At 38.8% G+C, this 18,515-nt stretch overlaps 1 protein-coding gene across 1 annotated transcript in view; it reads left to right on the top strand.

The window, feature by feature from the left end:
- CCSER1 (coiled-coil serine rich protein 1) overlaps window positions 1-18,515 on the top strand; it is a gene marked incomplete at its 3' end in the record, with an annotated part of 718,149 nt that overhangs the window by 121,472 nt on the left and 578,162 nt on the right. Inside the window, exon 4 of the mRNA XM_082482793.1 lies at window positions 9,979-10,072. Coding sequence (XP_082338919.1) covers window positions 9,979-10,072 — 94 coding nt within the window. The remainder of the gene's footprint in view (window positions 1-9,978; window positions 10,073-18,515) is intronic.

Below are 18,515 nucleotides of genomic sequence, written 5' to 3'. Positions count from 1 at the left end.
TCTCCAGAGTGGGAGACTCCACAACCTGTCTGGGCAGCCTGTGCCAGTGCTCTGCCACCCTCAAAGTAAAGTTGTTCCTCCTCATGTTAAGATGGAACTTCCTATGTTCAAGCTTGTGCCCATTACCTCTTGTCCTATCACTGGGCACTACTGACAAAAGACTGTTCCCATCCCCCGGCACCCTCCCTTTAAGTATTTGTAAGCATTAATAAAATCCCTCCTCAGTCGTCTTTTCTCTAGACTAAAAAGACCCAAGTCCCTCAGCCTTTCCTCATAGGAGAGATGTTCCAATCCCCTAATCATTTTGTAGCCCTTTGCTGGATTTTCTCCAGCAGTTTCCTGGCCTTCTTGAGTTGGGGAGCCCAGAACTGGACACAGCACTCCAGATGTGGCCTCACCAGGACAGAGTAGAGGGGAAGGATGACCTCCCTTGACCTGCCGGCCACACACTTCTTGATGCACCCCAAGATGCCATTCATCAATTAGGGTCACGGACCCCTGGCTTTCAGCTGCACATTGTCCTCGCCAGTGCTGTAGCATTCGGATGGCCCAACAGCAACAAAGGTATCCAAGACCAGCTGGAAGCATCTACAGCTGCTTATATAGGAATAGAAGCCCTTGTAGGTTTGCGGTGGGAGGTGGGCTAATGACCACTGCGTGTCAAAGTGCCCTACCATATGACCCCTATGTGTGCTGTCCTAATGGAAGGGAACCTGGTTAACATGGGGAGAGTGGATGTTGGTGCTCTATATCAATGTTATTTGCTCAAATGCTTTTGCCCACAGATTTCTGAAGGGAGATGCTACTTCCCCCTGTCGTCTGACTAACACCATGGCCGGACAGGAGCACAGTCAGCTCCTGTTCCTGCCACCGGGGGTGCTTGGGCTTTGTGTAGTATTACATTTCTGTGGCTTCAGCGAGCCAACCATATTGTGGCAGAATGAACCCCATGTGGGTGAGTGCAAACTGAGACATGTTAGGAGAGTCCATTAGTTATAATTGCTCAGGCAAAAGGAACATCATTGCAGACATTGATTTAATGCACAGAGAGAATCGAAAGGGCAGAAACAAGAATAGGATGGAAAATACTGTACTTCTCTTACACAGCTGAAAGCATACGTGCAAAAAATATTTTTAAGAACAGTGTGATGGATCTGAGGTCTACAGTTAGACAGTTCCCTCCACTGATAATTTTCTGTCTTTGGGTCTTAAGGGCACATTAATTCATAATATAAATGGATTTCCACACGTTAGCTACAGAAAATGTTCTTACCAAACGTTATAAGATTTATTTTTTCCTTTTTAAAGTCTCTAGTTATTCGAGCAGGGAGTAATATGCTTTTTGGGTGGTGCTATTCAGGAAAAAAGAACACTTTTAAGCTGCTCGTGGTATATGAAAGGCATCCATAAGCTTTACATTTGATATAGAGCTTTTTAGGCTGTTGGCAGGGATTCTGTATTTTTAAAGGTTTTTCTGTTTTCTGGGTTTCGTGTACTTTCATTTTCCCTTTGAAGTGTGTGGGAGAGTGCAGAAGGGGAAATACTTCATTATGTCCATGAATTATTCAGGTACAGTTCTAGGAGTTAACATTACTTTAAATAGCTCAAGGTCTTTCTTTTTCCTTGAGTGTATCTCAGTTTTCATTCTTATGCTGATTGTATGTCATGTTTCCTTGCTGAATAAAATTTTGATGAAGCACTATCTTTTGGCAATCTCTAGAAATCATTTCAGACTTGAAATAAGTATTTAATTCTAATCTTTTCCAGCATCAGATATGCAGTTACCCTGAGTACATACAGGTGAATTGTCATACATATGTCTTTACAAAAGAATCAAATTATTCTCCCTAGAGTGTGTTTTCTATGTGCTCTTGCAAAAGCATTGATCTCAAATAGCCCCCTACATATATTTCTACAGTGAAGGAAAAAAAGGAATCGGTAATATTAAATACTAACCTACTATGATGCTTGCAATACTGGGCTGATTTTTCACTGAGAAGAATTTTATAAACCACATTTAGTGACATCATTTCAGTGGGGAGGCATGAACACTAAATCCTTATATTTTGAAAAAACACAACCCAATAAGATACGAAAATCTGTATTCAGAAAATTAAGAACAATAACACAGAGGAAGATGACGAGAAAGATGCCTAGAGGCCAGCATAGGAAGAAAGGAAAACAAAACAGAAGCCAAAGCATTTTTTTGAAAAGCGAATTTTTAAAATTTTGTTACTGTAGTTCTAAAAATATCTTTAAAAATCCAATGATCCCCACGTAATGACTTATGCAAATGACATGTGGGCTATTATCTCAAGGGAAAAAAGCTTTAAAAAATTATTCCCCTGGATTTTAGGGCTTCCCTCAGACAGTCTAAAGTGGCAGTGAAGTGGGATTACAGATCCTTAAGGAGAAATGCATCTGTATACAATGTAGGTGATGATGAAGAACAGTGTTTCAAAGAGGGATGCCCGTGTCCAATGCTCATCTGCTTGGTTTCAGTTCTGGCAGCAGCAAGTATTTTGCATAGGTGCGCGCCAGGGGAAATGCAAAGACCAAGTGCTTTCCAGGAAAAATTGTGTTTTTGCTGAGCACAGGTACAAAGCTGGATCAACAGTTGCATTAAAAATGAAAACGTAGTCAGTTTGTTCAAGGTCACGATAGTATGGTTATATCAATGTACATATAACCCCAGTTAACTTTCAGTGACTTCTGTGAATACTGTCTTCAGCCATATATGCGTCTGACAGAAATGTTTATGAACTGAGTAACCGCAACCATGTCAGTGCTTGAGTCTTGTAGCTTCATCAATTTGCCTACTGGACCTCAAGTTTTCAAAAGTCTTGAACAATCTCCACGTGATAGTCAAGATTTTGTTGCAGCATTACTATACTGTAATGAAGTGGAAATTTCTGTCACCTGTGTAAAAGAACCCTGAAAAACACTGGAAAATGCCAGATTCCAGTGGCAACCTGTGTGTGGATAAACAAAAGTACTGATCAGAAAAAAATCTGCGTCCCCTTGCTGGGGAAAACAAAATTTGTCAGGGCTGCATCTCTCTCAAGATACCAGCATAGAAAATGAAAAAGAAACACAAGCCATTGAACATTGTATTGACTAGGGACTGCACGTTAATTAGAATAAAATTACAAAATAATGTATACAACTCTCTAAAGATGCGGGTAATGATAGAGAACCTGTGTCTGCTGCCTTTAGGACCTTGCTGTTACTTTATTATATCAATGGTATCGGGAGCAAGAAGTCTAGAATAAAAATGTGTGAAAACATCAAGAAATGAACCTTTTGATTAGTGCCATTGATTTCTGGCTGTTTCAAATGGGCAGATTTGTCACCAAAACCCAATTATTCTTCTTGGGTTTGCATATTAGTTGTAAATACTCAGTTCTACATGGATTTACCCTGGTTTGCTTATATATATCGTGTGCAATTGATATGATTTTGCTAGGTGCACTTTGGAATTGAATTGCATTACATAACAAAATAATATGCTTTAGTGTATTTGTATATTCATGTGTATGTTTTATTGTCATTTTTGAATACCGAAGTAGTCAATTTTTAGATGAGTACAATTCCATAAGCAGTAATTTCACTAGGTACTTATATGTGTAAATTGTTTATTTGGAATAATTAAAAAAAAAAACCATATAGTAAAGAGAGCTTCATAAAGAAATGTTATTTGCTTTTTGTTGTTTGATTAAGCCTAATAGTAGATTTGAGACCTGTTGTGTGGGGCACTTTATATGTATTTATGACTAAAGCTGTTCTTATTTATTCCAGCTTTCAAACTCATTTTAAGTGTTGTAGACTCTGAGCTGGAACAGGGCTAAAAATAATTAAATACTGGACTATTTTGAAAAAGGACTGAAAATTCATGTATTATGCATTAGATTTCCTTTGAGCGATGTTATGGTTTGAGAAAACCCACAACAATTTATTGTTGGTTAGACTATTACTCTCTCACCCAATGACCCCTCCCCACCAGGGAAGGGGAATTGGGGAAAAAAAACAAGGAAACCCAGGGACTGAAATATAAACAGATTTAATAGAATAAGACTAGATAATTAACATCACAGAATAGTCAGGGTTGGAAGGGACCTCTGGAGATTATCTAGTCCAACCCCCCTGCCAGAGCAGGGTCACCTACAACAGGTTGCACAGGACAGCATCCAGGCGGGTTTTGAACGTCTCCAGAGTGGGAGACTCCACTGTGCCAGTGCTCCACTACCCTCAAAGTGAAGAAGTTCCTCCTCATGTTAAGATGGAACTTCCTATGTTCAAGCTTGTGCCCATTACCCCTCGTCCTATCAATGGGCACCACTGAAAAAAGACTCCTCCCATCCCTCTGGCATCCTCCCTTTAAGTATTTGAAAGCATTAGTAAGATCCCCCCTCAGTCTTCTTTTCTCTAGACTAAAGAGACCCAAGTTCCTCAGCCTTTCCTCATAGGAGAGATATTCTAGTCCCCTAATCATCTTCGTAGCCCTTTGCTCGACCCTCTCCAGCAGATCCCTGTCTTTCTTGAACTGGGGAGCACAGAACTAGCACTAAAGAACCAATATTGATCCCGATACCAATATAAAACATATGAGGATTATACTCAGCCAATTCCATCAGTAGGAAGCCGTGCCCTTGCAGCAGCGGACAGCAAATGTGGAACACTGCGAACACTATGGCTGCGGGAGGAAGGGAAGGCCTCAAGGGTCCGGCACTGCGGCAAGAAGTTCTTCAGGATCACAGCCATCAAGGGAGAGAGGGCACTTCTCAGCAAACTTTCTAATTTATATTGAACGTGAGGTTTACGGCATGAAATAATCCTGTTGGCGAGCTTGGGTCAAGTGCCTGGGTCTCGGTCCTCCTTGTCCCTGCACCTGGTGAGCTCAAAAAACAGAGGCCTTGAAACCCACATTTTCAGACACTAAAAGAGTCTTCTAAAAGTGCAGTTTTCCCAAGTGTTAGAATAAAGTCCTGTGTCGCTCAAACCAGGACAAGTGATTATAGGAAGGGGAAGCTGGGAAGAGAGAAAGAGATAGGGAGGGAAGTCTCCTTCAACAACTCTGAGTAAACTTACTATACAGATACACACAGTCTGGCTGGGAGGAGTTCTATGTCTAATACATCTCTATCCCTGTAACGTTTCACTATTTCTGAAATATGTCCATGCATCACTGCGTATCTTTTGATAATATAATGATTCTGAGGTCATATTTCTTAAGAACATGCAGAAAGTCTGGGGCCACTCTCAACTAAATTGAGTATCATTGAGTTCAGTGAGCTTTGAGTAAGATATGTAGCTGTTAGATGAAAAACAGCAGTTTATACCTCTTGCTGTTGCTGAAAGAATTTTAAGTATGAAAGTTGTTACTGAAAAGTTACTGATGCATTGAAATATTATTGGATTAACATCCTGTTCTGCTACAGCCATTATCAGCTATCAAAAGCAGCCTGAACTGAGGTACAAATTGATGCTTTTTATTCTGAATTAGTAACATTCTGAAATAGTTACATTAGTAACATTTAAATAAAATATCACTGTTAAACTCTTGTTTAAATAGAAACTTGTTTAAATAATGGTGGTAGTTCATCAAGTCAAAGGAGAAAGAGTGGTAGGTAAACTGGGGCTGCAGCCTGTCTTGACCAGGAAAAACTGTGAGACGTGGTCCAAGTGATTGACTTAAGTAAGTCTGTTCACAGATTATTCTTACAGATTATGATCAACTTCCAGATCAACTGGAAGAAAAAAGCACTGTCATGTTAATTTTGGATCCATTATAAAGGCAAAATGGTGGTGGAAATTGAGGGTGAAGCAGACACCAGAAATAGGAAAATATGTCTTAAGGCTTCTAAGGGACTATTACAGAGTCAATAAAGAAGTTTTTGCTGAAGAGCTTCTGCCTTAGCTAAATGGTTTGAGTTCTGGAATAAATAAAAGGTCTGCCACCATAAATAAACAACAAATGTTTCCTTGGGAGCTTGGTAGAAACATGCATTTCTCTTTCTTTATGTAGCAAAGCCTTGAAACTATTCATTTTGAATGCGCTTTAGGGCTTGATATCTCCCTCTCTCACTTTAATTTTCTTTTTTAAAAATTTAATTGTGTTATTCTTCAAAGAAGGTAGTAGCAGAGGTGAGGGGGAGAATGTGGAAAGGGTCAAGAGATATTAAACTTAAAAAGAAATTACAATTGTTACTAATTGTCATAGCAACAAAGGAGTAATGGATCCTGGCGAGGAGGCAGAGAGGTGGATGACATTGGTGTGCGCTCACAGTGGTACCATGGAGCCATTCTGTGGCATTAGCCAGGTCACTCTAGGAGCCCTTTTCTCTTATATTTTTCTAATTATATGTTTTCAGAAAATATTACTCATTTAGGACAGACCTGGGAACTTAACGTGCTCTGCTTGGGCGTGCTTTTACGCATTCATGAGTTCATTTCTGGTTTGTGTCTGTGGAAGAACTGCACCCAGAGAGGTGAGCGCTGAGAGCAAGGAAGCAGCTGGACTGACATCACTGACAGCCATGGTGGGTAGAGCAGGTCTCTCTGCCGAGCCCTCATTCTCACCATGATAGACAGTAGCTGCTTTAATTTGTTTGTTTCCCAGTTCTGTGATTTGTCTCTTTATAAAGAACAAGTGAACTCCTGAGGAAGGAGGGAGATGGTTTCCCTGGTGGAGGTACTCCTGAGAAGAATAAATCTGGGGAAGCTTTTCTTTGTCACTTTAGCTTGCCTACTGTTGTTGGTGCAGTCGAAAAGGCTGTAGGAAAGGGAAGGCTAAGGGGGTCGCAGCTGTGTTGGGAAGGCAGCAGGGAGCCCTCAGCTCAGGTGGACAAGCAGAGATGTTGGTGTGAGGAGCAGGGTGCACATCATGTCGTGGGTCAGAGGATAGATGGAGCACGGTTTGCCTCCACTCTGAAGGTTACTGGAAGTGAAGACCTTCCTTAAAGGCAACAGTATGCAGGGGGAGAGTCGTATACAAATATTCTCCATTTGGTTCATCTTGCCCACTGGAGTTTCTTCAGTTTAGAAAACTGTGTACTTCAACAAACCTGAGTACTTCAACCTTTTTACGTTTTGCCTGCACTGGCATGAAAACCTTTTAGCTGTTGCTTAAAAATCGAAGAGATTGTTCTTCTGGACTTTGTCACAAAAATGTTCTTCTTAAGTTAATGAAACACTATATAAATAGGTACATTCTATGTTCTCTGAGTAGTTTAGTATACCATTTGATCACGTTCTAGTGCATAATAGCATCTAAACTTAAAAACAGAGCAAAAAACCCCAAACTCTTCCTTTGTTTAGATGACATTTCCTTATGTTCATCTGCTTGTAACTTGCCACAGTCATTGATTTACCTTCTGAAATACAGCTGGTGATAACAGTTGGACTGAAGATACTTCAGTCATGTCAGGCAGTGCTTTTGGAATTTGTGAAAAGAACAGAGAACAAATTTTAGAAGTATCTTGCTGCTAATATTTTCAAAGTTATTTAGGTATCAAAGAATATACATAAGCCCTAAATGAGATTTTTTGATCTTCAGTGTTTCATTAGCTCCAACAACAATTCAAAAGTTAAGTTTTAGGCTATCTGTAACACAGAAGAATTTGTGTTCTCCCACTTCTGTTTAATACAGAAAACTTGTTCTTTAATTTTTTTTTTAATAAACTAGTTTTAGTTTGCGTTTGTTATGGGTTAACATAAATCCAGACTGGAAGAATTTGTGTCTACATAAGTATAAACAACCTGAAATAATGCATCTATGTATTGTATTTTCATGTTTTATCTTTATGCTTTTGTACTGTACAGTCATAAATAATTTGATTATTGAATGTCGATGTTTTGTCAGCATGAGTGAAAGAAACAGTTGCTATGACAAAGGCTTGTCAGCAGCTCTTTGAATTAAGATAGAGGGAATAACACGTTATGTGTTTGATGTCACTGTAGTGTTCATGTGATGTATATTTTCCTTCTGTACAATGCTGCTTGTGCCGAGGTCTCTGCACTTGACAGTTGTCACTTTCTGTGCTTGGCATCTGTAACTATAGTAACAGCATTAGCAGTGGGTTCTGTATCTCAGAAGTGGTTTTCTTGCGCTGATGGCAAGTCAGGGAAAGAATGCAAGAAAAAGTCCTTGTGTTGCCTGCGTGTTGTTTGTGAAAAAGTAGGAAGCAGAATTTGAAGAAATAAGTACTCAAAAGGGTTGAAGAAGTGTAAGTTGTCAGTGTGAGTAAGAATTCGCATCTATGATGAGGGAAAATACTTCAAAGAATCAGAAGGAGCATAAAACAATATGGTTGGAACTGAAGTCAGGGAGGGCTTTTGTTAGTTTAAAGTATACTGCTGTTATGTTTCTCTGCTTTCTGTACAGCAAATTGCTATACAGAGATCTCACAGACAGCTCAATAACTCTGAGATGATCATCTGGCCCCTTTCGCACTGAATTCCCGTGTTCTCTGGTCCCCATTCTCTTCTTGTGATTCACTTTGTTCTCTGGGCCACATTTGTGTTGGGAGCATGTGAGATGTATGGGGTTCCAGCATCTCATGCAGGAGCTACTGATGGTTTTGTGCCTGTGAGCGGGCTGAAGAAATAAGCCTGTTGCAGTATCACCTGATACTGTGATACTAGGTATTCCCCTTAGTTTAAATCATTGTCCTTTTCTCATATCATACTAATTCATAAATGCTTGACCATAGAAAAAAAAATATACATGGGAAGAAAATGTAGAATGAATATCTCTTTTCAATGGATTAAGCAACTTTAGGCTAGTAGGGGCTAGAGAAAACAGTTGCCTCTTTGCTTTCCAAAGTTGCCTGTGGGGAGTGTAGGAAAGGGGAACAAGAAGTGAACTGTCCTGGTGCGGGTTGCCTTCTCGTTGCTGCTGTTTCTCCCTGGATGGCAGAGAGGAGAGGTGTCCTTCAGCCACGGCTCCCTGTGTGTGGCTGTGTCCCCTGTTGGCGGTGCGTCTCTTCTGAGACTGACTGTCATTCCTGTGTCGGGCTGCAGGCACTGGTTGTCCCGGCAGGGCTTCGCGAAGGCTGAGCTGAACGCCATTTCATGACCCCAAATGAAGCCTAAATAATGATATTGCTGTACTCAGAGTTTACAGAGTGAAGATGTGTACCTGAGACATAACTAGTCATTTTATCTTCTGAGAATCTAATCCTGTATGGAAAAACGTAGTGCAAAAAGCTACTATTTTGCTCTCTTTTGATTGTAGCTTCCCCTCCCTCCCCCCCGCGCCGCTTTTGACTTTTCGAAGGATGCATTGTATAAACCTTACTTATCTCTCTGGGGTTAAAACTTGGCAAACAAAATGAATCGCAGCAAGAGAATGGGGACCTAAGCAGCTACATGTCACAGTCAAGCTTTCTTCTCTGTCCATGTAAGCCTTTACCACCCACCTTAATACTTTTAAAAATTCATGAGTTGATCATTCGAGCCTGAATTTCCTGTTTATCCTAAATTTGTGTCTCTTTATACCTTGGATAAATAGAACAGTAAATCTCTCTTCAGAGGATATTGGTAAGGGCAGGAAGTGCTTAGAATTCCAAAATTTAATGAAAAACAAGTACTGATACTTTTATGTTGTGCTAAAAATAACATTTTTATGCCTCATAAAAAGTTATGATTAAACTTGGTAAGACATAAAACCATCATTGAACAGTATGAAAAAAATAGTTATATAGATGGTATTACTTTTTTACTTCTGTTTTGGTTTTTTTTTGTTTGTTAAATAATCAAGACCCTGTAAAAACAGAGAATGGTGACAGACATTTTTCTACTTGGACAGTGATTTCATACAATTTCTCACTGGTCTAATGTTAGTAGAAAAATTTTCTGTAGCTCGTACTTAAATGTATTTCCCAGATTGAATATTTCATTATTTTGTGCAGCACAGTTTGGTTAACACATCTGTCTAAATGCTCCTTTTTTTTTTTTTTTTTTTTAATTATCTTTTAGGATGTTTTGAATAACCTGGGTTCCTGTGAGTTGGATGAAGATGACCTAATGCTTGACTTGGAATTCCTAGAAGAACAACATCACCGTCGTTCTGGTAAGTCATATAAATACTGAATATCTTCAGCGAGGTCCTATTGTTCTAGAAATATAAATCAAATGTATTCAGTACGATTACTTGCAAGTAAAAAAGTCATTTTCTTGGAAGGGGAAGAGCAGTATATGTTTTGTAGTGTTGTTTTGAAATGTGTTTGCCATTTAACAGAAAGATACTTTTCGCACTGCATTTGGACTTTGTAAGGTCAGTTATGAAATGGAAGTGAGTTTTACAGCCGGAGAAGAATTCCAGCACCAAGGGCAGACCCATTTGGCTTTGTATTCTTAAAATGACTACTGTCTAGCAGGTGGTTACTAGAAAGACCATTGCTGATATAACTGTGATACCATTTTGTGTGTGCCAGAATAATATGCTTCAAGTAAAGAAGATTTGCCTTGAGAGACGAGCGTGACTTGATCCTTTCTGTCGTGGCTGGTTAAGGCACTGTTGCACTGCCTTGATTAATAGCAATAACCACGGTCAACTCATGGTTTGTTAAGAATGATTTTATAGTAGGATTAGACAAGTTCTTGGTAAGTCATGGCACCTGCAGCGGGGAATCCTGCATTGCTTTTGGCTGTGCTGCGGGACAGTGTAGGGCCTAGTCGGTGAACAGGACAAGTCCTGCTAACCCCACAGGGTTCGGAGAGACTTAAAACATATGTGAGATTATTACTTGATCACAGGTAGAGTACAAACTGTGATAGTCTTTGTTGCGATAGTCTGTTATGGCAGTGACGTGCTTTTAAGACAGAGTAATTCTCACCCTCTCTTTTACCTGGCTGTTTTCTGACCCCTCTTTCTCCGCCCACCCACATAGGTACCTACAGCGCACGTTCATGCAGACTTGTGTGGAAGTAGGGTTTATGAGATGTGTGCCTGCCAGTGTGCACCACCTTCAGTTCTGGTTCCTCCTTTGCTGTGAATTTAGCAATGGTTACAGATAAACTGCTTGAATTATGCTCCTGTTTCAAATGTTCTGTGTATGATAATTCTGTGAATATATCTGAATTATCTCTATGATAATTCTATTTACCCACTGTATTGTGCTTTTTAAACCTGCTTGCATATCTACTTATAGGACAAAACATCTGTTCTGTTTTATTTGGTACAAAGCGAAGTACCCAGGGAGTATGGAGGGTTGTAGCAGCAGTATGTGTGTGATCATAGTTTCCTAAATTATTGGGAGCTAGGATGCAACAAATTCACTGCACAGAAAAGGCCCTTTCTAACCACTACTTGAATAATGCTGTTAACCGGTTACAGAAAGTCAACTCATGGGTAAAGAAACATGGGTCAAAAAACTTCAAAAAACCCCATTACATTTTATAAAAAAAAGTCAGTGTTTAGACTTGTTCATTTGTTGGACCTCTTGGAAACAAATTAACTGGCAGAACCATTTTCTGTAAATAAATTTCCCTAACATGTTGCACTTTGCCTCACCTGTGTTTTCCTCCTTATTAATATTTATAAAGCACTGAATTAACAGTGATAGCAAATTTATGTCCAGTATATTATTATAAAGATTTGTAGCACCTTCTGGAACAGCTAAGATCTTAGTGCCTAAATGACGTGATACTTGATGGGAAAGTAATTAAGATGGAGGTGTGATATGACACATAATCTTTCTACTCTTGGCTCCTTATCCAGAACAAATGAGATGCTTTTAAAAAAGAAAGAACTACATTGCCCTTTGAAGGATGGTGACCATTTCTATTCTGAGCAGTAACGTAGAGACCCATGTTGCAGTGTACACATCATCTTTAAACACAAAGGTGTTTATCTTATTAATATTTGCTCTTTGATTTTAGCTGCAAGAAATTTAGGATTTACCTAGTTGTCACTGTTGTTTTTGTCATTCAGTTGGAAGAAAGAGTTGGAAGGATAGAGCCACAGAGTAAGTTGTGGGGGGAATTACTACTGGGGGAAATGTTCCAAGAGAATCTCCATTCAGTATTTCAACAAATACGTTGAAATATGAAGAGGTGTAATTGGAAAAGAATTTGGTTGTTATGGAGGGATAGCTAATGAATCGGGCAAGTTCCTCCTCTTCAAGAGCCTATGAAAATCTCTAAAATGACAAATTACATGAATATAAGGGCTAACATGACTTCTTTGACTTGAATATCACAAACTATTCCTTGATCAGGAGGCTGTATGCAGCAAGCTGTAACATTGAAACATGGAAATTCTGAAGTGTAGTGCCACAGTTAATAAATACACTTGATGGGTTGGTTAATGGTGAATTGAGAAAGTCTCTTAACTGCCATTAGGAGCTCCAGATTTTTAGAGACTCATGTTAGTTTAGGCCTGATTTACAGTAGCTTTTGCTTTTATGTGCTGTGGTTGAAAAGAATAGTATTTGTTAGGGCAAGGATATGTCTTTTTGACTTTCTACTGAAGCTGACAACATAATAATGATTTAACAAAATAATTGTATTGATCTACCATAATTTTAATGACCATTTATGAACAGAAAATAAGATACTATTGGAAGGATTTCTCAGAGAAATGGGTATTAAGGAGTGAGTTTTAAGAGGAGCTAGGAGCCAGTTGGCAGGCAAGGAGACATTGTTCCAAAAACTGGAAGTCTGTATTAGTTAAAATACAGAGCTAGAAATGAGGAAGAGGTGAAGATCTGTTACCTTTTTTCCATTGTTTGTCATTTTTTTTTTTTAATTTATTACTCCAATTCATTTTTCACATGTGTTCTTGTTCTGTCCTCTCAGCTTTTCCCTAATGGTGCTGGTTGCCCTCCAGCAGCATTCCCATGAAATGGGGTTCCTGCAAAAAGGAACTGTGAACCCTGATGAGTACTAGAAATTTAAAAAATATCCCTAATTTTTTCTCTAACTGTACAATTGAAGGTAAGGAGATGCCTGCAAACCTCATATAGATTCTCCTACTTAGAATGGAAATTTCTGTGCCCTGCTAGTCTTATCGTGGCTTTAGAAGTCTGCCATTGCATCATTTCTGACCTTGTGTCCGTGAGTGAGTTTACTATGTTAATTTACTGCTTTTGCTTCTGTTTTAAAGGCTGTATTACTGAGATAAAGAATGTAAGACAGAGCCATTTTAGTATCCCACCTAACACAATTGCTTTGAAATTTAATAAAATAATATTTATATAGTACTTGGTGAGTGGAGAGCACTACTACATACAAATGCAAAATATTAATCAGCTTGATTTGCTGAGATTTTTGCATACTCTTCTTAAGCTCAAATATTTAAAACTAAGCATAATATGACATACATGATGAGCCTTGAGGGTGCCTTTTTATTACTCTAAGTAAATTAGACTTTTAAAATATGCTACAGCGTTGATTTCCTGTTGTAAAATAATGAAGTTAGTGGTTTCTGTAGCGGGAAACCATTGCCCGTTTATAGAAAGTGGCAGCATTAATTTAACCTCATTCATTTTCCTCTTACCCGGTGAAACAAGATTATTTTATTCCAAGTATTGATTACTCTGATATCTAAGGAAGACCTTTATATTCAGTGTTATAAGCAGTGGGAAATTTATTCAAGGAATGCACATTAATGTGGGTGAGTGGTGTGCTTGTGTTGTGCCATAGCCTGTTGAAAACCCAAATATTTGGTTTTGTATGGTTAGCGTTGTCGTTAAATCGTGACTGCAGTAAATAGTAGCCTTTTCTAAAAGTTCACAAAGGTATAGCTATCCAAGGTCTTTTGTAATTTCTTAACTATTTGCCGTAGGTGTCATAAAACCAGGGCCCCTGCATCTTTCCACAAAGATGTGGGTGCGTAGCTGGGATTTGAAGCGAGCGGTCGGGCTGAAATCAATGGGACTGCCCACGGTACCGAATGTTAAGCACATGCACGTGTCATCTCCACATCAGGCTCTACACTGCGCTGTGACTATTCACGAGTGCGATATTGATTAGCTGTGTACCCAGACTGGCCTGCTGCATCCATCATGTTGTTGCCTGAATGCTTGCTGAATAGTTTTGAATAATGTAGCTCGCTATAATTTTTAGGAGAGATTTGTCTTCGGCCGGAGCTTTAGCCGTTTTGGATTTAATGCCTCTGCCTCATCTGTAAAGCAGTGATCCGACGTACATGTAAAGCATAGTTTTTTCACCCAGCATATTTCAGAAATGAAATAATTTGTCTTATTAACTGGAAAAAAAAAAGAATTAAAAGCAGAAATATGAGAGTGCATCCACCTAAACATTGTTCAACGTTTAAAAAAACACAGTTTCAGAGACAGAGCACACTTTGTTCAAACCTAACTTAAGACCATCTCTGTTAAAAACTTTGTAAGTGTCTGTTTAATTCTATGTATGTGGTAATACATGCTTTGGTACTTGCTCAAGGTTTACAAATGAAAAAGAGTATGCGTGACTTGACAAAATGACTTTTGACACTGTGGCAGTGGCTCTTATGTACCCCATATATATTTTCTTCTACTAGTGGATGTTGAGAAAGAAGGGGCTGTTCTTGGTGTAGCTTTGCATTAATATAAGCGAAAGGAATGAGAACGTGAAGTTCTGATGTAGTATCACTCATGATCTGACACTTGCTCGTGCATACCTAATAAAATAGAATTATTAAATAGATGTTCCTTATGTTTAAAAACTAATGCTATGGTAAGGTGTCTGCTTAGTACTGTCAGTAATGAGCAGGGAGAGGCACAACTTAGTGAAGTAGGTGGAAACTCTGGGCTCTGACCTTTGTCATGTGTTTATATTAGGTAGTTTTTATTTAGTGCACATTAGCGAGATCCAAAACATAGTGTATTGGGCTAGAGTAAACTATCAGAACAAAAATATTTGTTTTTTCTTTAAAAAAAAAAAAAAAAACAACAAACTAATTTGGCAGATTACTGTATAGGTTTTGCAGACTTCTGAGGGCAAGGTAGAAATAGTGTTTTAGCTTTTGAGATGGATGCACAACTTATACTTATTTAAATGTCAAATTACAGTTATATCAGATGATGACATTTTAGTAACATAATTACATTAGGAATTAGCAGCCTCACTAACAAAAACACAGTACACTTGGGTTTTTGGTTTTTTTTTTTTTTTTAGAAAGTAAAAGTCAGGAATTCTGATTGTATTTCTTTTAAATTCAGATGGCCTGCAGATCAATTGCCATCAGTACCCAGCCAAACTAAAGTGTTGGTGTAATGACCCAGTGATATTAATTAAGTAGTTGCTGAGTTGTTTTGAATGTGATGAACAAGCTTTGTGAAAATTCTGTGCTGGGTTTGGAGCTCCTCCTGTGTCTATTAATTAAATGTACTAATTATGTTTCTTAATTCTGTCATGGAGGGTTGGAGCACTGAGTTGAGCCGAACCCCCTTTGGGTGTGTGTTTTTTTTTTTTTTTTTGACAGAGTGGGAAAGTACAGATGCTATTAAAGAAAAAGTACAGAAAAATTCGGTGCTGGTGCACTACATCATTAACACAGGTAGTTTACAAACTGTAAAACAGAAATATGTGAAGCACAGTGTAATAAGGGAATAGAAAAACATGCTGTATTTATAAATTATACTACTTGTTTTGGCAGCAAAACACCGAACGCCAGCTCCTCAGCTACGGGGGCTCAGCTGGGGTTCATTGAAACCAAAAGCGTTTGCTGTAAGCGTGCCCCAAGCAGGGGGTTCCCGGGTGCCTTCGGCTCAGGGGCCAGTCTTCAGCCAGCCAAAGGGTGGCTCTTGCCAGAAGGCTGGAGTCGCCATCGGCTTCTGTGGAGGAGAGCATGGGCAGTGAATGCGTTGTTGGCAGTAAATTATGTTCCTGGGTTGAAAAACAATAACACGTTTTGGTTTTTCATTGGAACTGGGCACCCAACTCCTTGAGCCTTTTTGAAAGCTTCACCATTCCCAAATGCCACCTTTAGAGATGTATATGTTACAGATGAGGTTAAACTAGGGCAGCATCCCTTCAGTTTTCTGCTTGAAATGTGTGATAACATTTCAGTTTATATTTACAGGTTTTTTGAGCAAAATAAAGATTGTGACGGTAAAGTAACAAAGACCTCTGTGTCTCTGCCAAAAAGCAGGTTCATAGATTATTTAGCTCAGTAGCATCCTGCATTGTCACTACAGATTTTGGACAGTAAATAAGGTAATAAAGGAGTAAGCAGTACCAATAATGAACATGATAAAAACTGATGTGTGACTTCACTACATTAATTACATCACTATATAGATATCCTAATATAAATTAAAAGGTCATTTTCATGTTAGTTTTTAAGTTTGGATGGGAAAAAGCCTCACTGAATAAATGCCTGCTAGTCCTTTGTGAAACTTCTTCTTGTGAATAGAGAGCAGTACAAGCCAGAACTGTGCGCAGCCTGATTTCAAGCATACAGCTGACTTCCAGCGTGGCTTCAAAGTACGGAGTGGTGAGTCACGCGAAACTAGTTTCTCCGCAGCTAGAAAAGTTAGAGGAATTTTTGTATTTTCAGAATGACCTATTCTACTAAGCTACACATTTTCCCCTCAAGCATTGTTTTATAAATCTGACATGGTAATAAAGTAACTTAAGGTGTCCAGGCAAATGAAATAAAACTTGTCATCTTCTAAACTCTTCTAACTGTGATCTACAGCATCTGAAAGAGCACTGGGCATGGAGGAAAGGGATTTTTGTGGGCTTTGCAATGGAAAAATAAGTACCATTATCAAATGAAAAGAGTGTATTTGTGTTAGTCAAAAATAACCATTGCACGCGTGTGGCTAGGCATGTTATTAGGAGTCTTGAAGCTTAAGTTACTGAAGGTAAGGAGAAGAAATAATGACTAGAGAAGAAGTTAGTATCAAATTGGAATGAAACTAAATAGAAATCATAGGCTAATAAAAGGTTAGTCCTCCAGCATCCTGAAGCACCCTGTGCCATATTCTGGAAAAGAGGTACTGAATTGAGAGTCCTGTTTCTGTTCCGTTATTTATGTAAGTGAAGGTGTAATCTTATTCTAATTTTAATTGAGGAAAAATACCCCACAGCCTAGAACCACTACCAGTTTAACTTTATCCTAAAACTTTTTTGGTGTATTTTACCTGAAAAGTTGAGTTGCAGACGAGCCTAGTTGATGAGCCACAGGAGGCATGTTAACACTAGCTTCTAGCTGTGCTTCCCTCAGAATATGTTTAAAATGTGTCTGAGATATTATAGATAATTGGCCTGTGCTGTGTGTTCTCAGTGGATCAAGGAAAATACTCAGTTTCCTGAGCAAATTAGTATTTTTAGCTCTTTTTTTTATGTGAAGAGGGGTGAAGGACTGGTATGTTCAAATGGTGTGGGTATAAGTTAGGTTCCTCTCTGGCTGATACAAATGTTATCAGTGATATGTACTTGTAAATACTATTCAGTTAAATGGAGCAGTTATGAAATCAGCATCACAGAACAGCACAGCCATAATTTAGATGCCAAGAGGTTTTTCCTTCATAAATAGACAAGAAGAGCAAAAGAGCACAGTCCTGAACTCCAGGGTCATGAAAGAATACTTTGAGTGAGATGCATTTGTATGGTTATCATGGAGCAATTAGAATCAGAGTCTGTATCTCAATTTCCTGCTCTTTCATAATTATAGTGTGACATTTAGTACAAATCCTTATTCATATTGGTATGCTCAGCCATCATTTACTGAAGGAACCAGGACAGTAATTAAATTAGGCATACTGCCTTTCTTCATTCCTTTGATTTTATACATACATTGAGATGAAACATCTTCTTTAATAATATCTTCAGGCAGAAAGTAAATGCAATAATAAACATTATGACAAATCAAAGCGTACCGTCCTATTTAAAGCAATTCTGCATTTTTAGATGGTGGAGTTTAAGTAAGGTGCCAAGTGCTGCTTTTCTGTCCTGCTTTGTGAGTTTACAAAGGTCTGGACTGGCAGTCTTGCCAAAATGGAAATGTGATGAGAACTTGAGAGGAGCATGCAATTTCTTCTCAGTTTTCTGTGGGTACAACCAAGAGATTTAGGGACTAAGAGGAACAGTTACGAGCTCACAATTATTCTGCATAACAGCCGTAACTCAGTTTATTTAAAAACAACTGCACCTCTCATACAACTTCTGCAATGATGCTACTTCAAGGTCAGACTGAAACTGCGTGTGTCTAGAAAGTGTTAGTGATGGCTTTTGACATTTTGAAGTATTTATATCTGGGTTCCTTGTAGCTCCACTCTTAGGTAAAGAAAGGAAGAGTAGTCTGATAGTTAAAACTTGAGTCCAGGTCTCCTGGGTTGAGCTGGGTTCTTTGATGCAGATTTCCGGTGTTACCGTGGGCTAGTCACTTAATTTACTTGTAGTATGTAGAAAGTGGTACTCCCATAGTCGCAGGGATTTGGCGTTAAAGCTTGAGAGATACTCAAGATACCATTGGGATGGAGCTACATTAATAACTGGAGTCATTACAGTCTTTAGAGGCCAATTAAATTATATTTTGTGCGTCTTTGTTCCTTCTGTCG

The sequence above is a fragment of the Vanellus vanellus genome (genome assembly GCF_965231255.1).
Source record: "Vanellus vanellus genome assembly, chromosome: 4".
Lineage (NCBI taxonomy): Eukaryota > Metazoa > Chordata > Aves > Charadriiformes > Charadriidae > Vanellus > Vanellus vanellus.
The sequence above is the reverse complement of the archived record's forward strand: the minus strand, read 5'-3'. Positions and strand labels throughout refer to the sequence as shown.